Source organism: Podarcis gaigeae, assembly GCF_964106915.1.
Source record: "Podarcis gaigeae genome assembly, chromosome: 6".
Taxonomy (NCBI): Eukaryota; Metazoa; Chordata; class Lepidosauria; order Squamata; family Lacertidae; genus Podarcis; species Podarcis gaigeae.
Window position 1 is genome coordinate 97213051 of NC_139682.1, and position 27726 is coordinate 97240776.

Consider the following 27726-nt stretch of genomic DNA (forward strand, 5'->3'; position numbering starts at 1 on the left):
GTGGGACAACTGTGTATGAATGAATGATATTTGTTAGTTGCTTTTCTTACAAAATAACCCAAAGAGACATTACAACCAGTTAATAATAACAGTGAAAACCTAAAAACACAACTAGACAGATAAAGGGCAGGATTGCATGTCTCACTGCATTAAAAGATGGCACAATGCCACCTTTCAAATAAAGGCCCCAAAGCCAAGGCCTTGTGCCCAAAACTGGATAAAGGTGGTGCTGGGTGTGCCTCCCTGGGGAGAGCATTCCATAAGCATGGGGCCAACACTGAAAAGGCCCATTCTCAAGTTGCCTTCCTCCAAACCTCCCACATTGTTTTGCATGGCAAGGCAGTGGAGGTTTCGGATCAGAATTGTCCTTCTAGGGAGGCTACCTTCCCAGGTTGACAAGCCCCATCTGGCCCTCACGTCCTTCTACAGCACCTGCAGAAACCTCCTTCTTGGCCATTGGACCCACTCTTGGTCTTGTCCACTCAATCCGCCAGATCCTGTCTTCGGATGCAGGAGAAGTCCTTAATTCACTGAGGGTTTGAGACCCATTGGCTACCCTCACCTGTGGCTGCAGTCACCAGCTGACAGCTTCTAGGAGCCACAGGTGAAAGGTGAGTGCAGAGTGAGAATCAAAGGTGGACAAACTACCCCAGAAGGAGCATGTCATGCACCCCACCAGAGGTACTACCCCTCCCCTGACACCCCATGGAAACTAATACAGACTGGAAAAATGGATGCAGTTATTAGGTAGATCTTACTTGGCACTGCACAAATGGAATCATCTGCAAAACAACTCTCCTTTTGTGCTTCAGCAGGAAGGATAAACATAAAGCAGATAGAAAAGACTGACAGTGCAGAGGCAAGGAGATGGGCCTGAAGGTCTTCAGAAATCCAAAGTAGGCAAGCAGGGACCAATCTTAGCATGCACATAAAAATCTGATTATGTACACACACACACACACACACACACACACACACAGCCTTTTCTCTTCTAACTAATGGAGTAGGGATTGCATTAAATGCCAGCAAGTGCATTCATTTTAATCCTTATCCCAACCGTCTGCCTTGTGCTGTATTTTTGCTGAAATCAACCCCTGTAATTCCCTAAGCCCTTTTGAATTTCCTCATTAGCGCACTCTCAGCCCGCCCGCCCCATTGCCACATGAGGCTGCAGCGCGTGAGGATGCTTTCCCTGGATTCCCCTGGCTAGAGCTGCCCATGTGAGAAACTGGGTCCTCTGTTCCTCCCTGTCTTTGCGCATGCACAGGCCTCTGTGGCCGACCAATAATTTGACCTTCCCTGTGCTGCAAAATCTTGGGACAGGGTGGTAGGCAGAGAATATAGCAGCTTTCAGACAACCATAAACCTGCAAGCACATCAAAGTTTTGTCCTGGTGTTATTTGACCTCATTTTGGGTGCATCTGATCTGGCCCGCTCCCCTCCACAGTCTGCCTCCATCCTTCCGCCAAGGCACCTCCTGTCGCTCAGGGCACAAGTGAAACAGCTCCAGGGTTTGTTTCAAATTCTCTTCCCCTCCTCCTGGATTCGAAAAGGGTTTTAGTCTATTCATGATTTCACAGTAACAGGCAAAAGCATTTGCGGCAAAGTCTCCCATCTGTCCCATTCCACCGCTGTTCTTAACAACAACAGGGATGGCACAAAGGGTGGTTGTTGTTGTTTTATAAAAAGAGGTTGTTTATTTTGTAGGGAAAACCACCTGGGTGGTCCCATCTATTAGGCATTTGCTTTCCCCTATGAAGGAATCTCCTTTTCCCTTTGCAATAAGGGGAGCAGGTGCCCCCAGGTGCAGATTTTGAGGTCTCGGATGGGGGAAGGGGTGGGAGAAGTCTCCCCATTATGTGACTCCCAACTTGGACAAGAGGCTATTGCACCATCACCAAGGGATCGTTTAATATGGGAATGGGGGAAACTATGGGGGAAACAACAGCAAAGGACAAAACGGAAGAACAGAAATGTCTGTCTGAAAAAGGTGGTGGAGGGGGCAATGACAGTAAGAATGTCCATCAAATACAAACATTCAGGAGCAAGCAGAGACATTCGACATGGATCGTGCACCCAGACAGACAACCCTAGAGACCAAGCAAAGATACTCACTGCCTTTGCCCTGTCCTCGCGCTCTGGAGGTCTTTGCCAATTGTGTGGTCAGAGAGGCTCTATGGAGAGAAGAGAGCAATCTCTTAAGCTGGGAGCAAAACCCACAGACAGCGACACACCTCCCTGCCTCCCCCTCCCCCTATTTCCCTAAGCAACGCTTCTGCTGAAACCTCTCTGCATGTCACATCCAGTAAACACTAAAGCAGCCTAACTGAGCAGGCTTGAGGTTTGGCTGGCACTGCAGAGCTGGCTCACAACGCTTCCATTGGTAGGATTTGAGAAGTGCCCACCTGATCGGAGCATTTCGAAGCATCCTCCTTCATCCCGCTCCTCCTTGTTAACCTGATGGCATTCAAATCCCTTTGCTTCTACTAAATTAAAGTAATCCAACACTCAGGGTACGCAGTAAATGTCTGATAAAACGTTTGCTGGGAGGATTCAGATGGGAGTCCCGTCCCCCCCGTAAACATCCATTTGGTCCTTGCTTCAGCAGTTAGAACAAAGCACTAGCCTGTATTTAAATAAGTATTTAAATGATTCCTTGGTGGGTTTAGGATAGGATGGTAAATCCATGGAGGTTTCTGTGCAAGGCAGCTGGTGGAGTGGGGTTGAGGAAAAGAACATCAGCGAGTTTCATTAAAGAGCGCCAGTGCCAATGAAGTCAAATTGCATCTATTAAACAGCAAGGCGGGTTTCTTATTGGGAGCACTCGTGTGATAAATACACAGCCATTTTTTAAAAAATAAAAGATGTGATTCAGAGTCAACTAAATAGAAATGTGTGAGTTCCTCCTCCGTTCATCAGCCTGGGTGTTATCTCACACTTTCTTATGCTCCCTCTCACCTGACTCCCATCATCAGTCCAGATCTCCTGCCAGCTCAGGCACACCTCTGTCTCACTTCCTCTCATGTTCCTTTCCTCTAGAGGTGGAAGGAGCTTTGAAGGCCATCACATGCCGCCCTGTGCAATGAAGGGATTTCCCTAGTTGTAGCCCGTGCCCAACAGACGTCGCCTGGGGCTTCTCACCGTCTCAACTTGGTGGTCACATATTTATTGGGTGACAAATGAGTGGTGAATTTGAGTCCAAGGATAGTCACACTCAGGACCAGCCCTGCAGCAGATGTTCTCTTGGCCAGGGTCCCTGGGGTTAATTTCAAAAGCCAGAACTGTTGCCAGGATTGGGAGTGTAGCAAGCAGGAGGATACTTGATCAGGCAAAGGCAAACATCCAGGATTCCTGTATTGACACCTTGCCAAACATCAGGGTCAGCCACAACTTGACCGAGATCTTCCGGCTCTTGTGAAACCATTCAGAGTTGCATAGTGAAGGACCATACGGGTACTATTGGCTTCAGAATGGTTCCACCCCCAGGCAGACCACCGCTTCAGCCTGACAAGACTTAGTTAGACAGACTCTCACTAGGTCAGGCCTGGGTAATTTTAGGCTTTCCCTAGCTGGCCCACAGCTGCCTTACATCTGTCTGTAACCCGTTTATTCCTTTGACTTTCTCTGCCACCTGTCTACATGACAAATAGATTTTAAACTGTCCAATGAACAGTGTTTTTTGGACATACTGTTGGTTTATTGGTTTGTATTTTGGTTAAAGAAGAAAATACTAGGTATAATAATAGACGGAGAATTCCCTGGATGGAAAGATCCAGGTCTGAGGCAAGAACTCATTGGTGAGAGAACCGCAGCAGAAACTTTAAATCATGAACAAACAATTCATGTTTAGCCTGGAGAAGAGGAGCTTAAGGGGTGATATGATAGCCATGTTCAACTATATAAAAGGATGTCACATAGAGAAGGGAGAAAGGTTGTTTTCTGCTGCTCCAGAGAAGCGGAGCAATGGTTCCAAACTACAAGAAAGAAGATTCCACCTAAACATTAGGAAGAACTTCCTGACAGTAAGAGCTGTTCAACAGTGGAATTTGCTGCCAAGGAGTGTGGTGGAGTCTCCTTCTTTGGAGGTCTTTAAGCAGAGGCTTGACAACCATATGTCAGGAGTGCTCTGATGGTGTTTCCTGCTTGGCAGGGGGTTGGACTCAATGGCCCTTGTGGTCTCTTCCAACTCTGTGATTCTATGATTCTATGAACAATGCAGCAAAGTAAAGTGTGGAAATATAGCCTCTTAGACCTTTAAAAATTCCCCTTCCAAGTTGCTTCTAAAGTTCTCCACTTCCCATCATCTCCAACTAGTAGGACCAGTCCTCAGGAATTATGGGAATTATAGTGCAAAAACAGCTGGAAGCCCTTTTTGGGAAATGACCAGGGTTCCCAAGTTGTAAGTCACTTGAGGGGGCGCCCGAGGGCTCCCTGCACCAGGGCACCCGGGAGGAACATGGCGGCTCAGCTGCCCTGCAGGCCCAGTGCTGCCCAGGGTGATCTGCCCCTCCCGAACCCCCCAGCTACACCACTGCTGTGGCATGGGTTCAATGGCTCACACAAGAGCACAGGACCAAAAGATGGAAGCCCCCATGCACACTCCTTCCTACTTCCTTGGCAGTACTTCCAGAAGCTTTCAGAAGAACAGTTCTGGCAGAGGCAGTGGAGGCTACGCAGGCTGGTGTCGCCTCTCCTGAGGCTGCAGAGGAGGAGGCCATGGAGAAAGATAAAAAGGGGGAAGGGAGGGGACAGTGGCAGGGAGGGGGCAGGCAGGCGAGCGACACGGTCAGTGGGATTGGGGGGGGTGCCCTGATTTCCCGATCTGAAATGTTAATGGGCTGCAAATCCACTTCCAAAACAGGGAAAAAACACCACATATTTTTGTGATAAGAAAAGTGAAGGCAAAATGCACTGGTGTAGGTTAATATAAACTCTGCATATGCAAATTAGAATGCACATTTAATAAACAGCAATACTATTTAACTTCATGCAAATTTGGTGCAAACAAATCTGGATGAATACTAAATAAACAGGTCATTTGAAAGAGCCTCGGTCTCTGCTGCTATGCTTTGCATCCACAGATTAATTATTGTGACTGAATGCACTAAAAAATCCTTCTTTGATGTCCATGAAACTAGCTCCTAAAGAGTGCAGTAAATCATAGCAGGATTCCTGGTTTATCATGTTTCACTATTCCTTTACAATCAAGTTGTTCAGATAACCCATTCAAGACTGCAGAACCAGTTTGTTAGCCCAAGATCTGGAAAAAGAAACTATGAGCTATAAGGTCGGTGAAAAGGTAGTATCCAAAAGCCTTTGGTGCCCTGCTGGTACAATTTTGTCTTCACCCTAGGTCAAAGGGGCTTCTGCTGCAGCTTAGAGCAATTGCTTCTTTCACATCCCTTGTAGCACCAATTTTTGTTTTCAACCTGCTTTCTCCATCCTAGCTGAAGTAAGAGCCTTAGCTTTGCTTTGCCCATTTATAACTGATGAAGGGCATTTGAATCACTTGTGTCATGTAGTCAATCCAGCAGAAGCGGGTCTGCCAAAAGACATCATCATAACCTTCTTTGCCTCTAGTAAAATAGCTATTGTCAAGTTGCTCTGTTTGTCACAGCCTTAAGCAGCTGTTTTTGCAGCAGTAACCCAACATTATTGGAGGGAAAGGATTCAATATTTCTCAGTTTGGCAGCTTACAGCGTTCCTGGCCATATATAGACTAAGTGAAGCTGAAGCCTGGGAAAGCAGATAGCTCTTTGTCTATCCTCTTTCAAAGCAGGGGACGGAGATGTGGCAGGCCGGTTCTGCCCATGCACCAGACTCCTTAGGGTGCTTCCAGATGATCTCTTTACTGAGCATTCATTCTGGTTTGTTTTCAGGGTGGTGACATTGGCCTGAGCCAAGTGTCCCTATTTTTCTGGGACATCCCTATTTAGAGGTGCCATCCAGGTTTCTGATTTGATCCCGGAATGTCCCACTTTTTCTTAGGATGTCCCTATTTTCATCAGAGAAATGCTTGATGGTATGTAATGAATGAGCATTAAGCAGCCAATGTTGTCAAATTAAATAGCCAGTGTGGGAAGCCAGATGCTGCTGTGTCAAAGAGTCTCCTAATGACGGATTATTCTGGCCAGTTTTTGTGGACTTCTATCTGCTAGTCACCTTTTATTTCTCTAGTGCAGAAAAACACCAGCACATCCTTGCTCCTTGCCGTCATTCCTCCAATTTTTATTGTCATGAAGTCCTTGCCATGATGGTGTTTTAGCTAAGCACAGGGGTCCCCTTTCCCTCATAATCTCCTGGTTTTCCACTACTTCACATTGGCTCTCTGTGCCAATTCTTCTTGTTTATCTGCCTTTGTTTATATGTATATACACTTTATAAACTGGCTGCCCTATAACCATTTTTTTTATTGGCAGCTTCCAAGGATGAAAACAAACAAAATTACAACAATTAAATACAACTGGTATAAACCCAACAGCATAGTTTTTCAGAGTGTGGCCAAAGGTGCCTCCAAACTCTTACTATTTTCCATGAGGAATTCTCAGCCAACAGATTGTGTGGAAGAAGGGCCCAGAGTCATCTATCTCCGCTTCCCCCAAATAACCTTCAGGAGGACTGTCTTGTTTGATAAGAACAGCAGCAGAAATACGTGCTGGAAACTGTGGAATAACGCTTGCTTCACCACCATGGCCTCTAACCTGCCCGCAAGATAGCCTCCCATTGCAATGAAAATGTGGAGACCTCACAAAAACCCTTAAGACATCACGGCTTCTCTATTTGTCATGCAGAATCCCAAATTCCCAATTGCAAGTTTTCCCCCACCCCAAAAAACCCAAAACCTTTCCCCACCTTTTCATCCATGGCTCCTTCCATCTCCTGGCCCGGGAAAGAGAGAAGCAGCAACCTACTTTGGGTTCTCATTTGCAGGCTCTTGCAAACTGCTCAGCAGCATCACCCGGGACAAGGAGGGTCTCCTCTGCATCTAAACCTCTTCAGTCCCTGCCCAGTTTCTTTGCATTGCTGCCCTTCCTTTCATTGCCAGTTTTGTCTGGGAACCTGAAGTGTCACTGAGCTGCCGCCACCTGTGTATGTGTAGTGGTCATTTCCCCTTTGGCTCCTGCTTTGAGAGAGATGCAGAGAGATCTGAATCTGATCCTGCAGCTTGGCTCTCTCTGTGGCTTAAAATGAACTGGACTAGATTACTAGAGAGGAAAGGGATTTGGGGAGATGGGGAGGGGGCCTCCACAGCAATAATTCTTCCCTCCAAAGCCCCTTGCTGCCTGACTTCTCATGTGGATGGGGGGAAAGCATTGATCTTTCTCATGAGCTCAATTGATAGTGCTTTCTGAAATCTTGTTAGTCTACCCATTTTGTGCATTTGGGTGAGGGGACTCCCAAAGCAGCTAAGGCAGGGGGTCCCGGGGAGGCGTGTGGTGCCTATGTAGCTGATCCATCCAGAATTCACCACAGCACTAGGATGCTGCAGCTGTTTACACATTCCTAATTTACTCAGAAGTTTGAAACATTAAATTGTGTCCTCCCTAAAAGAGGGCACGTGTTGCAGTGAGACCTGGAGACCAATCCCCTGTGTTGTGGGTGGGTAAGATTGGTCAGCCACAATACCTGATTGGTAGGTCCCTCGATGTTGGTTTCCACCAATGGGGCACAGTCCAAACGGATCGAGGGACCTATATATACACATGCACGTGACCCAGAGCTTCCTCTTTTGGCCCTTGCATTCGGAACACCTGCCCACCTCTCCCTACTTTTAGGGCTTGTTGCGCTTGACCTTGCTATGCCATCGTGTGTCATCTGTCGTTGGGACAGGGGCACGGCAGGAATTTTCCCCTCTTGGACTTCCGGGTTGGCGCCATCGCCGAATGGTGGACTCCCTCTGAGCTCCAGAGGGAGCCTGCTCGGCAGGGGCTGGGTCCCGCCGCGCCGGCGACGCGGGGACCCTCAAAAACCATGGGCGCAGATGGCCATGGACCTGGTGACTCGGCGGGCACCGTTTGCGCCCCCCAACCCGCGAAGGAGCCTTTTTAAAGGCTTTGGAGCGGGGGATGGGGGGTGGCGTGGTGCTATGAGTCCTCCGCTTCCCCTGCCGAGCGAAGCCGCATGCCATTTGGCGGAGAGCGCTGACTTCTTCCATTGAAAATTTGGACTAAAAACAACAACCCGTGAGTAATTGGGAAACTGGACTTAAAAGGAAAATCTTTTTAAAATTCGGAACGAGCGGGGGAGGTGCAAAAAGGAAGTCTGTCTCCCCCCTGTTGTAGAGGATTTAAAACAAGGATCTGACAACTAAGATCGAGAGAAGGGTCTGTTTTTTATTGATAAAAGTTATTAATTTCACGATGGAAAATTACAAGATAGTGCTGGAGGAGAAAAGTGGATCGTGTGAGATAAAGTACAACCCCCCCCCCAGGAACCGGGAGTGATCCGTGAGAGAGCCTGGTGAGGAGATGTAAAGATTTTGACAGCTGTCAAAGTAGCTGTCAAAGTTAGAGAACAAAAAAAGAACTTTGTTATGATGACTTTGCCAGTTAGATTCGTTACAATTTGGATATAAATTGTTGAAAACAAGGGATAACAACTCCTCACCAGGCTCTCTCACGGATGGACTCATAGCACCACGCCACCCCCCATCCCCCGCTCCAAAGCCTTTAAAAAGGCTCCTTCGCGGGTCGGGGGGCGCAAACGGTGCCCGCCGAGTCTGACTTTTGGGTGTGATCTGGAAGGAAACAAAGTTACCATAATCCCTCTAGAGGGGGCTTTGGGACACTACAAGAATCGCTGTAAGTGGAAAAATACTCATGGATTTGAACAGGACTTTTTATCTCCTGGGAAAGCTGCAAAAATGAAACACTATTTTGTCTACAGAGGTCTCTACACTAAAGGAGACAATAGATATATCTATTGAAGAACGGAAGGGACTGGACGTAAGTTTTTGTTCCTGAATAAATAAAGCCTCTGTAGTGGAACTAGAAGTTTTTGGAACTAGAATGTTTTTGCAGCGGAACAGGAAAAGAAACCTGAGGAAAGTGAGGAAAAAAAACAACAAGAATTGGATAAAGCTGGAACTGGGAGCATTTGGGACATTCAGATTTAAAAAGGACTAAGAAACAAAATTTGAATTTTACTCTTAAATATAGAGATCTGGATGTAAGAAAAAATGGACCTTCTTGAGATAGAGCTTTTCCAAGACTGGGTGTTTGAAACTAAAGTACTAAAAAGATGGCAAAGACTACTAAAAAGACGGCAAAGTGGAGCTGAGCGAGATTTGGACATGGATGTGGGGTCTCCAGGCTGACAACAGATAGTTTGATGGACATTGGTGATCGAAACCGGGAAAGGGGGGAGGGAAATTCGGAATCCAAAGGGTGTAAAATTATATTTTGTTCTTTATTTTGTTATTTTATTCTGTTCTGTGTATTAAAGAGGGGAATTCGTGGAAGGGAACAGGGGTCGATCTTAGGGGAAAAAATATTTTTAAGTGGAAGGGCGGTGGAATATAAAGGGAAAGTGGTTATATAAGATGAATTAAATTGAACATTGGGTCAATGATAATAACGATAATAAGCTTAAAATTTGGGGTAAGAACTTGTGGAACTAATTTGATGGAAATGGAATACAAGAGGGAGTGGGGTGGGGAAGTCCTGGGAAGATGTTAATGAAAGAAAGGCCTAAATGCAAATGTTTTCTTTTTCTTTTTCTTTCCCCCCCTTTTTTCTTTTTTTCTTTTATATTTTGTATTTTTCTGGAAACTTCAATAAATATTTTTTTTTTTTTAAAAAGGATTTTTTCCCTCTTGGCTGATTGGCTGGTGCCATTCGGGTTTCGCCTGCCGCGCAGCAAATCGTCACAACTTGTAAGGTTGCAGATAGGCACTGGTTCAGGTGATAGGGATGGGAGAACACTCTCACCATCCCTATGTGAAGGGTATTCTGTTAAAGGAATTCAGGGACTCGATGGTTTGGTCATCCCCTGAGAGGGGATTGTGCCCATGCCTGAGTCCAGGGGGACATTTGGGTGGTGGAGTTAGCCCGTTCCCAGCTTTCCACTTATCCAGGTGTTCACCCTTGGCTGACCTATGCTGGAACCCTGGGTCAGTGCTACCTGCATGGCAGGGAGCTAGTTGAACCAGAGCCTATGCAACCAGCCACTTTCTGTAATCAATAAAGCTGTGGCCTAAATTCTGCCAAAAAACCAAGCTAAAATTTGAGTCAAGTGTGAATTTATTTAGGGGGGAGGTCTCTGGGTCTGAACATGCAAAAAAAAAAAAAAGGAAGTTTATATATCCCCAAACAAAGGTTTATATGCCCCTGAACCCTGAAATAAGCACTGGGATACTCCATATCACAATAATGATGGTTGTTCAAAGTTACCATGCTTCCATAATACTCATCAATGCATATCACACAGCCTCCAAACACACAGTTAGTTGTATTTGGGGTTTTCTTTCCCCCTCTGTTCTGTGCTTAAAGTAAGGTTACCAGGTGTCCCCGTTTCCCGGGGACAGTCTCCGGATTTACAAATCAGTCCCCTGACAAAAGCCACTGAATTTGACTGAAGTTGAAAAGTGTCCCCGGATTCATTGAAAAAAAATCTGGTAACCTTATCTTAAATCCTGCAGTTTTGTGTGTTTCCTCCAATAACTTTTGTACTTGACCAGGAGGAAATGTTCAAGCAGTGATACTGATGTAGAATAGAATGTCCCTACAGTACTTCCACAAGGGACGCAGGTGGCGCTGTGGGTTAAAGCCTCAGCACCTAGGACTTGCCGATCAAAAGGTTGGCGGTTCGAATCCCTGCGGCGGGGTGCGCTCCCGCTGCTCGGTCCCAGCGCCTGCCAACCTAGCAGTTCGAAAGCACCTCCGGATGCAAGTAGATAAATAGGGACCGCTTACCAGCGGGAAGGTAAACGGCGTTTCCGTGTGCGGCTCTGGCTCGCCAGAGCAGCGATGTCACGCTGGCCACGTGACCCGGAAGTGTCTCCGGACAGCGCTGGCCCCTGGCCTCTTGAGTGAGATGGGCGCACAACCCCAGAGTCTGTCAAGACTGGCCCGTACGGGCAGGGGTACCTTTACCTTTACCTTTTTACAGTACTTCCATCTGATGAATGTCGGAGAGTATGCCACAGACAAATCAGAATAAATGCTCAATAAATGGGTCATCTAGAAGCACCCAAAGAATTAGGGCCATATACACTTGGTGCCAGTCAACATTCTGTGCCCTGGAAATCTAATCTTCCATCAAGAAAATATGAATGCTTTCACTCTTATACATCCAGCAAATATGCATTCCTTTGTTTCTTTTTCATAATTTATGCTGAGGAGAGAGAGGAATCCATGCAGGGTGCTGAAGCCCTGGCTCCTGAGCAGGTGATGAACTTCCAGGGATCTGCCTGGTGGCAAATGGAAACCAAACAATTTTATATAGCATAATTGTAAATATTTTCAGGTGTGAGATAGAGTATATCTTGCCCTCCAAACGCTGTGACTGCCTTTTTCCAGTCCCCACTCTCAAAAATGTTCAGATCTTTTGTCATGCTATTCTTTCTCCCCAACCCTTTTCCATTGTTGATCCCAATCGCAGTAAAAGTTGAGTCCCAAGGCAGGCATCAGAGATAAGCTGCCTACCAAATTGATATATTTATATAAGTATTGTTTTATTTATTCAGAATGTTTATAGGCTATGCTTCAGCAGTGCACTCAGAACAGCTAAATGTAAGATGATAAAGGCCACAATTTTAAAACAATGAATCATCATGAAGCACAATAAAATAAGGCACAACAGAGCCATAGAATGCTAGCATAAAACCAGAGTTGGCATCAGGGGTGGCGTCAAGATTGGGCACCTGCCAAGGGATTCAGCAGGATCCCTCACCAACTGACCACCAGTCATTCTCCTCACACATCCCCAGGCCACCAGATGTGTTTTAGTGATGGGTATGGCTGTGCTTTTGAATGGGAACTGATCCAGACACCTGCCAAGTCTACCCAAAATGCAGTCCCCAGCCCAATGTTTGGTTGGTCTTTGCATTTTTGGTAATTTAACATGGTGAACCCACCATAGGTCTGAGCCAAGCGCCACCACCTACTACTATAACATAACTGTTGGTGGTGAGGTCAGTGACTGGCTGCAGCAACAGCGGCAAACAACACGTTGAGAGGGTGTTGGTCTCAGGTTGGGACGGGAGCGACTGGAGTTCAGTGTCAGCCCTGCACAAAACCTCAGTCACATAAAAGCTCTGAAAGGTGCTCACTTTAAGCTCCTAAATTGTTCTAAATTGTTCCTTTGAAGCCCCTCATCTGACACCAGGTGTAAGTTGGGTGAGCATGGCTTCCCCAAAATGGCCTTGTGGGCCTGCAGACCAGAGGTAATCTGTTCTTGGTATAAGCTTTCGTGTGCATGCTGGTATCTGCAGAAGTATGCATGCACATGAAAGCTTATACCAAGAATAAACTTAGTTGGTCTCTAAGGTGCTACTGGACAATATTTATATATATATATATATATTTCGACTGTGATCATTAGGTCTGACACTCTTGTGTTGATAGTGTTTTTTGCTAATAAAGAGTTAACTTCAACTTGCATGGTGTGATTTACTGCTGGCTCGCTCCTGACAGGACCGTTCCCAAGGGAAGCGCACATATAGCACATTACAGTAGTAGAAGTGGTCCCCTTCCAACTCCTTGTTTGTAAGTGACTGGATTCTGAGGGAAGGAGAGGAATGGGAGAAGCCTCGCACATGGCTTATGGGTAGAAAGGGATGAAGTTGGGGCAAGTGGGCCTAGGCTTAGGCCTACTTCCCACTATGATGATAACCCTGAGTCTGGGCTATATCACTTCAGAGGAAAAGTGAAAGATCACATGACTGCATAAGTATACAAAAACCCCACACATAACCCACAATATGTAGGAAATTGGTGTGTAGCTGGACAAGTATTCAGTCCTATGAGCCCCCTCTTATGGTCCAAGGTGGCACAGTCCAGGCATACACATTTCCTGCATCACTGAGGGCAAAATCAGAGGCGGCATGTATGTGCCTGAAAGCAACCAGGGGGAGATTAAAACCAGGGTTGCAACAGTAGGGAAATGGTGCTTAATCCTTTCCCTCCATGCCATTTCCTTGATTTAACTGCCTCCCCAAAGAGCTGTTAGCTGCAGATGCCTACCTCTTTCCTACGCATGGAGAGCCATGGCAAAAAGCAGCGGGTGAGGGGGACTGAAACTGGAGAAATGCCATGAACTCACTGCTCCAATGCCATGGCTCCCATCCCTAACCTTCTTCCCTCACTGGCTGCTTTCAAAGGCAGAATAGATGTTGGAAGAGCTGATCACCAAACAGCATCTACTTTGGCCCTGAGAACTGGGCTTCAGCAGTCAGGGAGACATGGGCCGGGTGGAGGCTGAATTTTATGTGCTGATTCCAAAAGGTAATTTAAAACATCTTTTTTTAAAGTTAAAAAGCAATATTATTTATATTTGAAGAACTCTGTTGGGTCATGGTGTCCATCCCCTGATTGCTTTGACTCCCTGCCAGCAGGTTGTTAATGCAGCAGGTCGCCCACTGGGAAGCCCAGCTATGATGATGGACTAATATTTTCCCTTGTATGTTTTCCCAGGTCAGGGTTGCATTAAATCAGGAACAAAACAGTGCGCATGTGTTGATACAGGCACTGTGGCAAATGTGATTAAATGGACAATAAAGAGAATTGCATTTCACAAAGGCCAATATTTTAAAAAGCCTCTTTTGAGGCAAGAGGAGAGGGTTATGGAAAATTCCTGCTCAAATGACCACAGAGCTTTCCAAGGGTGGGGAGCTGTTTATCCTTGCAGATGTGATGAGGCAGCTTCTATGGGATAGCTTTTAATAACACAAGCATTTTTGACATTAGGCTTGAATGTCATCCAAATATTTTAAAAACTTCTTTAAGAAATAAATTTAGAGTAAAAGTAGATAGATTTACAGTGTGTTATAATCTAAGAGAAAATGTTACGAAAATGCTCTACAGGTGGCACCTCACCCCGGCCAAACTGGCCAAACTGTGTAAGAATAGAGACATGTAAAAAGGGGAGAGGTTCATATATGCATATGTGGTGGGAATGTGAAGAAATTAAAGATTTTTGGGATATTGTATACAATGAATTAAAAAAGATATTCAAATTACCATTCACAAAAAGACTGGAGGCCTTTCTATTAGGGATAACGTCAAATGAAATAAAGAAGTAAGACCACTTTTTATGTACACAACATCTGCTGCCAGGATTCTGGCTGCAACGAATTGGAAGAGTGAAATTATACCTACAAAGTTAGAATGGCAGGTTAAAATGACAGAATACATCCAATTGGCAATAATGACGGGGACAGTCAGAGGGTACTCAATGCAGAAGGTGAATAAAGAATGGATAGTATTTAAAGAATATCTGAAAACCTATTATGATAGCAAAAACCTCCTAAATCTTGTAATGTACAGATAATAAACCCAAGAATATCTCTTTGAATGAAATAAAGGAAACAAAGTATAATAATATGATACTGTGTAAAATTAACAAATGAGATTCTGTTTCTTGAGAATAATCAGAAGTTTAATTTATCCTTCTTGTTTTCATTCTTTATTTTTATTTTCTTCTTTCTTTTTCAGTGTATTTTTCTTTTTGTGTGTAATATGGCAATAAACTGTAATATGGTGATACTGTTGTGTAAATATGTGTTGAATGTTGAATAAAAATTCATCTGGTCGCAAGTGGCGCATAGCTAGGTACAAAATGCGCCTGGTGAATTTTGAATACAGGCTGGGGGGGGAGGCATCAAATGTTGGCCTCACTCCCCCTCCCATGTGACAGGGCAGGGTGGAGCCCATGGGCTCTGGGTCAAAGCCCTCTTGCAGCCCACTTGGTATGAGAAGTTGGACCACCCTGCTCTAAATATTCTTAAAATGCAATATTCGGGAAATAGCTACGTTCTCCCCCCTGAATGAAAGAAGAACAGGAGATGTCCCTGCAAGCTGCACATGACATGTAGCTTGATCCTCAGCTTCCCCCAGCGGCAAAACCTGGATCTCAAATCCAGGTCTTCCCCATCTGAAAAGCAGTTAGTAGCAGCAGTGAAGATGATAAATGGAAAAGCTAAAAGTTGTCACCCCTCCACCTTTTCAGTGCATTCTCCTTTGAGAATTGGGGGTGCCCCATTCAAGGGGAGTAGCTAAGCTTCATGGGGACAAATGTGTTGATGGGTTTGCTTGGAGAGAAGGGAACAGAGCGGAACAGAGCAAGCTCAGGGCAGAGGCAGAGCCTGACTTTCAGCTGTCGAGTACAATAACATTAACCTCTTCCCACAGCTTGCCAGACTCATGTTGCTGCTGTGGCTGTCAATACATCAATGTCTGTAATGCAGCCTCCTTGGGAGAAAAATGGAGCTTGTTGTGAAACATCTGAAAGATCTTAAACTCGCAGGGGGGGGTATAACCAAAGAGCAGACATTTCTTAAGCTCACAACCTACTGGAAGTCCTCAAGCTGCAGTCATAAATGCACTATTTAGATGCTGCCATTGGAAGGAAGGAAGGAAGGAAGGAAGGAAGGAAGGAAGGAAGGAAGGGCAAGGTTGTTCCCTCCAGCCATTTAAATAATAAAAAACCTGAATGGATTAATGAACAGTTTTTGTACTGAACGGCCCAAACTCATGAGGCTCAAGCCTAGATCCACCAAAAATTGCTGGGTTCTGCCCCACAGCTGATTTCATAATGTTCTGGCAAATTGCACTAACTGTTGCACCTTATTGTAAGACAATGCACAATACCCAGTGGTTTTTCACTAAAAATATGTTTAGGGGTACTCTCATTTTCCTACTCATATTGAAATTTTGAACAAGAAAGCTAAAAGTGAGCAGGGGGTGAGGAAATGGAAATGAATAAAAGCAACCACCACATCCACACCACACATCCAGCAAGAGTGGGAGGGAGGGGATTAAATAGAAGTTTTCACAAATCTAACGAAAAACAAAACAAATGGAATGAAAGCAAATAATTGAAGTTGGTGCCATTTGTTGCAGGCACCAAATAAATGACACAAAAAGCCTGCAGCTGAACTGAAGGGGAGTGAATGACCCTGAACATTCATGTAAGTTTGCAAATCAAGATTAAAAAATAAATGCAAACTGGAAGGGAAATAGCACAATTAAAACAAATAGATTGAATGCATTGAAGTTTGTTGATGGTACCAAATCAAAGGATCTCTCCAAACTGGAGATGGTAAACGTGATTCAATGTAAGCAAGGGTAAAGTGAGGTGAATGGGGATAAAAAAATTATAAACTGTGCACACATAACATTTTATAACAGCATCAATGGAGACCAAATATTTCTGAATGTCTATGGAGTCAATGCATAGTTTTTGCTCCTGGAAAGCACTTCTTGAGAATCTGGATTTGTTCTGAAAACAAAAGTTCATTGCAGCTTGATTCGGTGTTACCCAACAGTGCATCCATTTGAAAGCACATGAAAACATATATAGGCAACTCTGGCAAAGTGTGTGTCTGTGTCTGCACACATCCACACCAGCCCAATGAAATTGTGGGTGGGTGTATACCAAGATTGCAACTTCTAACACTTCCTTCTTTATTCATCTGGGGCAGGACGAGAAAAATGTCTCCACACACTGTATGGATTTCACTCCCACAAGAGCTAGTGATGGCCACTTTAAAATTATCTTTAAAAGAGAAGTCCAGGCTAGGGATTCTTAGGAAAGGAACTGAAAATAAAATGTGCCAGGATCATAATGCTGTTACAAATTGTCGCCTCAAAAAGGATATTGTACAGCTAGAAAAAGTGCAGAAAAGGGTGATCAAAACAATCAAGGGGGTGGAGCCCCGGGGGGTAAAGGGTCCATTGTTTTGGAAAAGAATGTTTAAGTAGGAGTATGAGAAAGGAATTATGCAGGGCAGGGGGAAAGTGGGCAGAGAGGGACTTCTCTTCCTCTCATCATCTAAGAGCCAGGAGTCATCCAGCAAAACTGAACGGTGGAAGATTCAGGACAGACAAAAGGAATGGAATCATAAAATTATAGAACTGCAGAGTTGGAAGGGATTTGCTTCTTCCCACCCCCCATGGCTAAGCCAATGGCAAGGAATATTTATTCATTATTATTACTTTATTTCAATAATTTATATACTGCATTACACTATGGTTTCTAAGTGGTGTACAAAAGAGCCACAAAGGAGAAAAAAATATTATTATTAATCATTAGAGAGAGAAAGAGAGAGAGTCTTCATCAGATACCTAAAGTTTGGTTTGCAAGACTGTTTTGGCCAAGGCATGGTCACCTGCTCTATACCCAAAATCATATATGAAGTCAGCTGTGGGGCGGATAAAGACATAGAGGGGCCAAAAGCAGGCTGCAGGCACCACCAGCCAGATGATCGGCAAGAGATAGTTGGAGTTTGCGCAGTGCCATGTGCTCTGAAGTCCTAACATCAGCTGGTTGTCAGGGCATGATTATTGGGGCTTCCATCCACATAGTGGATCTGAAAATGGGTACCTTGACAAAATTGTGATGACAGGTAGGACCCCCCCCCCCCGATCTGCCAGACCTTACGCATGGACTGGAGGAAATAACCAGGTCAGTTTCCCCCACTCCCGGCCTCAATATGGCATTAGCTAGCACAAGATGGTTGCCATAGAAGTGGCCAACAAATTGAACAGCTTCAAAAAGGGACTGGACATATTCAATTGTATTTATTTATTCAATTTCTATACCACCCTTCATCTAAGGAACACAAGGCGGTTTACAATCTAAAACCACAAAAATATATAACATAGTAACAAACAAAAACAATACCCCCCACCCCCAGTTTGAAATTGCTTAATTATGGGAGAAGAGGGATGTTTTTGCCTGGTGCCTAAATCTATGCAATGAAGGCGCCAGGGGAGCCTCTCTGGGGAGAGCATTCCACAAAAGGGGGGCCACTCTAGAAAAGGCCCGTTCTTGGGTTGCCCCCCTCCAGACCTCTCATGGAGGAGGCACATGAAGAAGAGCCTCAGATGATGATTGCAGTTTGTATGGGGAGAGGGGATCCTTGAGGTATTGCAGTCCTGAACCATTTAAAGCTTTATAGGTCAACACCAGCACTTCCATGATGACTATATTACCTCCAGTATCAGATGCAGTGTGCAGATACCTCAAGCAGGAGAGCAAGGCTGTACTCATCCCCTGCATATGCAGGATGCTGGGCAAGACGGGCTCCTCTAATACTCTTACGTAAGAGATGAAGTGTTTGTCTCCCGTTTATCTTATCTCAGGGAATTCACTGACAGTCATGGAGAACTCAGGCGCCCAGCACAGTCCCATCTCTTCATGGGCAAAAGACGCCTTTGGGCTCCATTTCTTGATTACACCACAGTATTTGGATGTGAACTCCCCATTACCGAGAGAGGGTTGTACTTGTTGTCATTGTTGTTTTCAAAGAGCAGGAGTCTTGATTATGCAGGTGAAGAGGATTGCTCCATTGCTTTCTGGTAACTTTAACAGTTGCAACATGAATACTGGAAATTCAGCCAGTGAAGCTTTTCCCAGCATGAAGATGGAAGTGGTGGGGAAAATTTACCTTGCTGAATTCCTGCTTGTCACCCACTCTTAAAGACACAAGAACCCTGTAATTCAAAATTAGCAACCCTCCATGTGAGGCAGCCATAAAATTAGGAACAGATGCAGCATATTTGGTGGCCAGTCTCTTCCCTGCCACTGATCTGGGGAAGAAATGTGTCTGTCTTGGATCTTTCGGCCATGGATATCCATGCAACATTTGCCAGTCACCTATGATCTAAGGCACTAAAGAAGCAGCCTGCTCGGTGATTTAGCCTCGCCAGCACCTTCCAGTCAGTCTTCTACTTCCTCTTATCTGCAAGCTGTCACTGTCCCTTGGTGAACTGCCACTGATTCTGCAGCCCACTTGCCTTTCATTCAACAATTTAAAAAAAGAGAAAAGAGGGAGGAGAAGCCAAATCTATGCTGCTGCTGCTGCTAATCACTCCCATTTATCACAGCAGCCAGGCAGGGGAAAAACAATCTGTCTGTAACTTGTAGAGCTCACTGTCATTCTTGGGGTTTTTAGTACTGTGTTAATCCTACTCCTCTTATTTTTTTTAGCTAATTTTTGAAAACCTGCGGTTCACCTATCACCACAGAGACTTCCCAGAAAAGCAGTATGATTTGGGGCCGGGTATGCTATCATGAAGAAGAGGTGTGAGAGGATTCGTGCATGAGCAGGACTGTCCTTGGGAAATGAGCATATATCTCTCTCTCTCTCTCTCTCTCTCTCTCTCTCTCTCTCTCTCTCCCCTTCAGTCATCCTGGAGAGGCTACACACCAATTAACATACTGAGAGGAAATCCACTAAAGTGATCGTAAAAGAGGGTGACAGTTGAAGAAGGCCCGTGCACCCCTCCCTTACCCAGTGGCGTAGCTGGGTTGTCAGCACCCGGGGCAAGGCGAGTAATTTGCGCCCCCTAACCCTGGATTTTGCACCCCCTAACCCGTGGAGCGCGCCCCCCAGATGTTGCGCCCGGTGCGGCCAGCCCACCCTGCACCCCCCACGCTACGCCACTGCCCTTACCCACCCATTCAGGCCCACTGCCCCACAGAAATTGGTGAGAGGCCAACATCCCCAAATGCCACTGCTCAGGAGATTACATTTGACCCAGAGGTCTGCCGCCCTGTTGCAAAGGCTGCCACACCAGGCAGCTTCCTTGTCACAACCGCAAGCACCCAGCTCCTACCTGTCTCTTAGCGGTCCGCACTGCAGAGGCTGCTTGGGTTGGGCTGGCGCTGGGTGGGCACGGCTCACTGAGGCCCTGGACGACAGAGACTGCGGCCTCCCGGTACATCGGAGAGCTTGAAGGGTGGCCAGTCTGACCACTGCTCTGTCTATGGCTGCCTCGGGAGCATGCTGCTGAGTTTGGCTTCTTAGCTCTGCGGCTCCTGAAGAAGAGCTGGTGGAAAAGGAGGGAGGTGGGGGGACGAAAGAAAGAGAGCAGGGAGAGGCGACAGAGTGAGGATGCTCCCTCAGATGTGTGCACAGAGAATTGAAATGCACAAGAGGACTGGGCAGGATAGCACAGGCTCACAGCCTGACTCGTTCTCATTATTCCAGCAGACTGACTCCCGCCTGCCTGCCTGAGGCTCACTCCCGCAAAATTCAGCCGTTTCAAGTGCACAATGTTTAGAAGAGGGAGGGTAGGCTCATCCCAGAAGGATCACTGAATTGCATGCAGGGTGTGGGGGTGAGTTGGAGGGTTTCACCTTGCTGTTTGCTGGGGTTTCAAGTCCAGCTTTGCCAGAAAGCAAAAAGGTACATAAGCAAACAGAGATGCTTTGATTTATGTTTCTAGGCTGACTGTTCCATGGCTGCTGGATTATCCCTTTGTGTGAGCAGGAGGAGGAATTCACACCGTGCTTCTCCTCAGAACAGCCGGGAGAATAATCTGGGCTGCATGGATGCTCCAGACCAGAGCGTGCTGTCAGCACCGGCCTCAGGCATCTAATTAAAACAGTGTTTCATAGGAATCTGGCCTTATATTGAAGCAGAATATTGTCTATATGACCCAGATTTGTCTGTTTCAGCTAGCAGCTCCAAGGTTTCATGCAGGGGTCTGCCTAGCCCAGTGGTTCTCAAACTGATTTCTCTTCACCACACTTTCAGAATACAAATTTGCTTGCACCAAAAATTTAATTGATAAGAAATACATTGGAAAACAAAAAAGAAACAATCCTAGCAGTGCTTGATTTATAACACGGAACACAACTACTTTATAATATGATCATTAGGCATCCAGAAAGTAGAAAACAATGCAGCTACATAAAAACATGCATCATTCCCAAAATATAAACGAGCCTCTAACATACAGTGGGGGGGGGGAGTATTTGATCCCCAGCTAAATTTGCCCATTTGCCTTCTGACGAAGAAATGACCAGTCCATAATTTTAATGGTAGGTTTACTGTAGCTGTGAGAAACAGAATAACAACAGGGAAAACCCCCAGAAGACAAAAGTCAGAGATTGATGTGCATTAAAATGAGTGAAATAAGTATTTGATCCCTTTGCAAAAGATGACTTGGTGGCAAAACCCTTGTTGGCAATTACAGAGGTCTGATGTTTCTTGTCGGTGGCCACCAGGTTTGCACACGTCTCAGGAGGTATTTTGTCCCACTCCTCTTTGCAGATCCTCTCCAAGTCAGGAAGATTTCGAGGCTGATGTGTAGCTACTCGAACCTTCAGCTCCTTCCACAGATTTTCGATGGGATTAAGGTCTGGAGACTGGCTAGGCCACTCCAGGACCTTAATGTGCTTCTTCTTGAGCCACTCCTTTGTTGCCTTGTTTGGGGTGACCCCGTGTTTGGGGTCATTGTCATGCTGGAATACCCATCCTCGACCCATTTTCAATGCCCTGGCTGAGGGAAGGAGGTGCTCACCCAAGATTTGATGATACATGGACCTGTCCATCGTCCCTTTGATGCGGTGAAGGTGTCCTGTCCCCTTAGCAGAAAAACACCCCCAAAGCATAATATGTCCCCCTCCATGTTTGACGGTGGGGATGGTGCTCTTGGGGTCACAGGCAGCATTCCTCCTCCTCCAAACACTGCGAGTTGAGCTGATGCCAAAGAGCTCAATTTTGGTCTCATCTGACCACAACACTTTCACCCACTTCTCCTCTGGGTCATTCAGATGTGCATTGGCAAACTGCAGACGGGCCTGTACATGTGCTGTCTTCAGCAAGGGGGCCTTGCGGGCTCTGCAAGTTCTCAGTCCTTCACGGCATAGAGTGTTACCAACTGTTTTCAGGGTGACTATGGTCCCAGCAGAGACATCACCTTGCCAACAAAGGTCCGTATAGTTAAAGCTATGGTTTTCCCAGTAGTGATGTATGGAAGTGAGAGCTGGACCATAAAGAAGGCTGATTGACGAAGAATTGATGCTTTTGAATTATGGTGCTGGAAGAGACTCTTGAGAGTCCCATGGACTGCAAGAAGATCAAACCTATCCATTTTTAAGGAAATCAGCCCTGAGTGCTCACTGGAAGGACAGATCGTGAAGCTGAGGCTCCAATACTTTGGCCACCTCATGAGAAGAGAAGACTCCCTGGAAAAGACCCTGAAGTTGAGAAAGATGGAGGGCGCAAGGAGAAGGGGATGACAGAGGACGAGATGGTGGAACAGTGTTCTCAAAGCTACCAGCATGAGTTTGACCAAACTGTGGGAGGCAGTGGAAGACAGAAGTGCCTGGCATGCTCTGGTCCAGGGGGTCACAAAGAGTCGGACACGACTAAACAACTAAACAACAACATGGTCCCAACTGCCCTGAGATCATTGACAAGTTCCCCCCATGTAGTTCTGGGCTGCTTCATCACCGTTCTCCTGATCATTGCAACCCCACGAGATGAGATCTTGCATGGATCCCCAGACTGAGGGAGGTTGACAGTTATTTTGTGTTTCTTCCATTTGTGAATTATTGTACCAACTGTTGTCACCTTGTCACCAAGCTGCTTGGCAATAGTCTTGTATCCCAGTCCAACCTTGGGCAGGTCTACAATCTTGTCCTGACATCCTTGGACAGCTCTTTGGTCTTGGTGGCTAGTTTGGAATCTGCTGGATTGATTGCTTCTGTCGACAGGTGTCTTTTGTCCAGGTACTGCAATGAGCTGGGATTACCGGTACGACCTCTCCCTTTCAGCAGGTGCTTCTAATCTCAGCTCATTACACACAGTGAAGATACCAGGTAGCCTGACATCTGGCTGGTTGATAGGGGATCAAATACTTATTTCACTCATTTTAATGTACATCAATCTCTGACCTTTGTCTTCTGGATTTCTGGGGGTTTTCCTGTTGCTATTCTGTCTCTCACAGCTACAATAAACCTACCATTACAATTATGGACTGGTCATTTCTTCATCAGAGGGCAAACGGACAAATTGAAAACTTGCACTTTGCTTCAAACTTGACCATGATGTGCAGTAAAATTGTATTTGTAAGCTCACAAGAGTTGAAGGAGCATCATGCAATTCTTGGCTGATAGCCATGTCATCAAAGATCACTGCACCATTTTCTGCAGCTTGGTCAACAAGGTCATCTTTTATTTGGACGTAAGATCAAGAGGATACAATGTGTTGCTTTTTGCCAGAGGGCTGTCAGTATCAGCTCTGTTGTATACAGTCCAAAGAACAAGATTTTATGTTGAAGTTTAAATTTGATCAGCTGCATCAATAGTTTGTTTTAAAATACAGTGGTACCTCAGCTTAAGTACTTAATTCAATCTGGAGGTCCGTTCTTAACCTGAAACTGTTCTTAACCTGAAGCACCACTTTAGCTAATGGGGCCTCCTGCTGCTGCTGCTGCACCGCCGGAGCACGATTTCTGTTCTCATCCTGAAGCAAACTTCTTAACCTGAAGCACTATTTCTGGGTTAGCGGAGTCTGTAACCTGAAGCATATGTAACTTGAAGCAAATGTAACCTGAGGTACCACTGTACTGTAAATAGTAGATGTCTGTATTGTTGATGCTTCAATTACTAGAAGGTAATGGATATAGATTTCTTTTAAAGACTCTATTTAGTTTGTTAGACCACTAAACCAGGAAGTGTGCATAAGCAGCCAATGATAGCTTATATGTCAGTTCAGTTCTTAGTGTTTAGGCTGGGAACCTCATGACATTCCAGGACAAAGAGCCATGTGAGCAATTAGGCAAGTCCACTCCCCCCTCTTGGTGCGGCGGCATTGCGGGACAGCAGAGGCTTCACTGGAGCTCCGACGAGGGAACTTGAACTTCTTCTTTTTTTATATAATAATTTTTATTGGTTTTTTTAACAAAAAGACAAACAAAACACAAAACAAAAAGATATAAAAAACATTTAAAACATGACTTCCCCATACCTCCCTTTCACTGCATCCTTGTTTTACAACTCTTTAGCAACCCTTCAGTCAATTTCTCTAGTAGTTTTCTTTAAATTTCCTTAATGTTAATGTTTACAGCTGTAATTCTCTATTTCTTACCCCTATGAACTTGAACTTCAATGCCCTTCCTGACAGGCGTTGGGGGCGCTGCCTATCAGGAACTGGATCCTATCCTGCACCCTGCTTTGGCAAATGAGGATGCAGGCTGGGAGTTGGGCTGTGCCAGGGGGTAGAGCCAACGGAGCAGGTAGGCTTCCCTTGCATCTCCCCTTGCCCCATTTAAGCGCCCACCCTCAGTTTAAGCTAATAGTCAGTGACTTTGCTGTGGCTACGGTGGTCACTGTTCTTGATGGGGCCAGGTAGGAATTTGCCCACTGTGCTAACTGGCTCTCACCCGGTGGTTTTGCCTTGTAGCAATTGTCACAACTGGTTGGGCACTGGGCTAATCCTTTGTTTTGGATGGACGGGAGGTTGTAGTCTCCACCTGCCCCTCCAAGCGCTGGGGTATCCCGTTAAAGGGATCCAGGGGAAGTGGCTATGTCTGTGTGCCCAGGCGTGCCCAGGGCCAAAGGCACTCCCCCAGACGGTGGTCCCTGTGGGAGCATCCTATTTGATGTAAGTCTCAGGAACCCCCACCTGGATTGACCTATGCATCACTTCCGGTGGGCGGGCCAGAAATATTTAGATTGTCCCACGCCAAAGCCAAACCTCTTTCATCTGTATTCAATAAAGTTGTGGCCACTTATTGGTCTCTTATTTATATGGGTTGGGGTATGGGAAGCCCAATGCCTAGTTCTGCAAGCACCGGAACTCCTGGAGTCTCTCACATATTATCCAAAATACTGTTGCATTTGTTCCCCATCTGCTCTGAACATGGTTAAAATGGAACATGCCTATACTTGGAAGGAGCTGTGGTGATAGATGGGATTAATATTTTCTCCTTGGAATTTTACTGCAAAATAGAGGCGGGTGTTTTTATTGAATAGTATACGATGGGTGGGTTTCAAAAGAGACCCTCTCTATGCTGTGAATAATTGCATTGTTCAATTAAATCTGCAAATTGTGGGTCTCTTCCTTTCGTTTTGAGCTCTTGTCCCAAAGTGGACAAGCACTGTGGAAGTTATAGCCTTCATCTTAGGCTCTGTGGGGACACTGGGGATATGATTCCACCCAGGAAAAGCAGCATCCAGAGTGATGCAACTTAAATCACTTTCTACAAACACTTTGCTGACAAGCTATTGGTCCCATTCTTCTTAAACACCATCCTGTCTGCCCAGCTCAGCTTTTTCAAAGACACCTTTCCTGTGAGAGTGAGAACTTTGTGAGTGAGAGTTTGTCAGTTTATTTTGTGTGAAGACATAAACTTAGAGCAAGATGTTATTTAGGAAGATTTATTTTAAAATGCTCATGATGCTTATGTAACTGCGAAAAGTCGCAGCAAATTCTATAGCAACATGAAGATAGAAATATGTGTCTCTCCCTGTGTTTTCTTTGGTGCAGGGCGGGGGAATACTTTGAGCCTGCAATCCAGAACCTACCAGTACTTAACTAGGAGTAAGGCCAATTGAACTTTGAATAGAAGTGCATAGGTTCACACTGTGATTCCCTCTGGGTTTGTACAAGTGAAGCTGTGTCTGTTCTGCAATTCTGCACAAGCACATAAAGCAGAGAGTTTACGCATCCTGAGAACCTCACCTTTCATCTACTTTTTTAGAAGTACATTTCCAGCCTCCTTGGACATGGGAGGGAATGCTATCACTAACTGAATTCCAAGTAGGACTGGGGAAATACCATTCAGTGATACCCCACCAGCCAAACACAATTGTCATGGGAGTCCGATCTCTTTCACAGGTGTTTCAGTTGTTCTGATTCCTGGACACCAATACAATTTATAGGGTTTCTATCATCAGCTAGGGCTGCATCCCAGCTGTTTAGGCTGGAGCAGCTGGCAGTGAAATCACCCCTGGGTCAGATGGCAATGTTTTGTGAGGAATTGGTTCTAACTTTTTATTTCTGTAACACCCAACTAGCCTTCTGTGAACTTTCACTCTCGTGCAAATTCACCTTCTATATAAACTCTTTTGTTTGATTAAAACAAAGCTGTAATTATCACTTTATGGACTTGGTGACTTTCAGCTGGCTGGTGAATTCAAAGCAGTTGGCTGTAAACCAGAGCTCCCCACATGTTTCATACCCAGGACACAGATTTATTTCCCCCTGAATCAAAATTGGAGGCATCTTTCCCTACACTCTGCAATATATCCCACTTAATAAGTATCTCAGGACTCCCCAGGCAGCCTGTTTATTGAGCGTACATCCTGATTTGCTTGCACAAAGTTTAGGCAATGGCTCATCTTTACTGAGTGTTTGTTCCAGTTTGTTTGTGGAGAGGTTACATGACAATCAGCATTTCTCCTGGTTTCATCCAGATTTGCTTGCATAAGTGTTAAATGACCTCCCATCAGTCAATTGTTTATCCCACACTTTTGGTGAATTTCTCTTTCATTATCCTAGCTGCAAGAAGTCCATTTTTTAAAAGTAGATTTGTTGTGTTCGAGTCCTTGAATCCACTGTAATTGTACAAACCTACATCCCTGGTATGTGATTGATTCCCTCCCACAAAATGCTGCCGTTCTGGAGGTGACCCTGCTCTCCTCTTTGACCTGTCAGTCATGGCTCAGGGATAGGTCTGCATGGGGAAGAGGGCTTGCAGTGATTTTTAGGAAGTCATTAACTTACACCAGGCGTTCTGTTGAGAAGACCCAGTTTTCTGAGTGCATGTTCTGGAAGTTGGGCAATAGGGGCAGTACAGGATTCCTATTGGTGTACCGACCTCCCCGCTGCACCAAGGATTCCCTGCCCGAGCTGCTTCAGGTCGTGGCAGATGTTCTCCTGGAGACACCTAGTTTGATTGTCCTAGGGGATTTCAACATCCATACTGAGACGACCTTACAAGGGGCAGCTTGGGACTTTGTGGAAAGCATGGCCTCCACGGGGCTGTCCCTGAATAAGTTTGGCCCAACTCATAGTCATGGACATGCCTTAGACCTGGTGTTCACCTCTATGGATGTGGGTGATCTGACAATCAATTATCCTTAATATACTATATTTTTATATCTTACTTTCACTAATATATGCACTTTTGTGAACTCTGGTTAAAGAACTGCATCACAAAATTTGGGTCAGTGTGAATTTCCAAGGATTAACTGTGTTTTGGTTTGCCTAGCTTTTTGAAAAGGGTGGATTTGATAAAAGCACATTTAGTTGTGAATTTATTCCCCATCAATACATACAACACATGCCAGAGATCAAAACCTCTCCAGTATTTGCAGAAGAGATTGGCAGCAAAACTTGTTTTACTGTTTCATCCACTGATGTTTATTTTTATCTTTATCTTAAATCATGAAGATGCAAACTTACAAGAAGCTTTTCTCAAGAGGCAAAGGCCCTGAAAACATTGCCAAGGGTATTTTCCTGAAAGGCTCTATAATGAGAAGGCATTTTGCCCAGAAGACAGTTCCTAGAATTTGCAGCAGAAAATCTGTTATTAAGGGAAATCTTCCATGGAGGCATTTATCGTAAGTACCATAATTTACTACAGTGGTACCTCTGGTTAAGAACTTGATTCGTTCTGGAGGTCCGTTCTTAACCTGAAACTGTTCTTAACCTGAGGTACCACTTTAGCTAATGGGGCCTCCCACTGCTGCCGCGCCGCCGGAGCACGATTTCTGTTCTCATCCTGAAGCAAAGTTCTTAACCCGAGGTACTATTTCTGGGTT

At 45.3% G+C, this 27726-nt stretch overlaps 1 protein-coding gene across 7 annotated transcripts in view; it reads right to left on the reverse strand.

Annotated features, from left to right (window-relative positions):
* The window catches only part of RGS8 (regulator of G protein signaling 8), a 70778-nt gene that overhangs the window by 21909 nt on the left and 21143 nt on the right, over positions 1–27726 (reverse strand). For 3 of the 7 annotated variants that reach the window (XM_083743979.1, XM_083743980.1, XM_083743982.1), the window contains exon 2: positions 2116–2174. In XM_083743979.1, the coding sequence (XP_083600105.1) occupies positions 2116–2174 (59 nt within the window). Of the gene's footprint in view, positions 1–2115; positions 2175–2405; positions 2752–19781; positions 20188–27726 lie in introns of those variants that run through there. The other 4 variants (XM_083743978.1, XM_083743977.1, XM_083743981.1 and 1 more) reach the window with 4 other exon arrangements.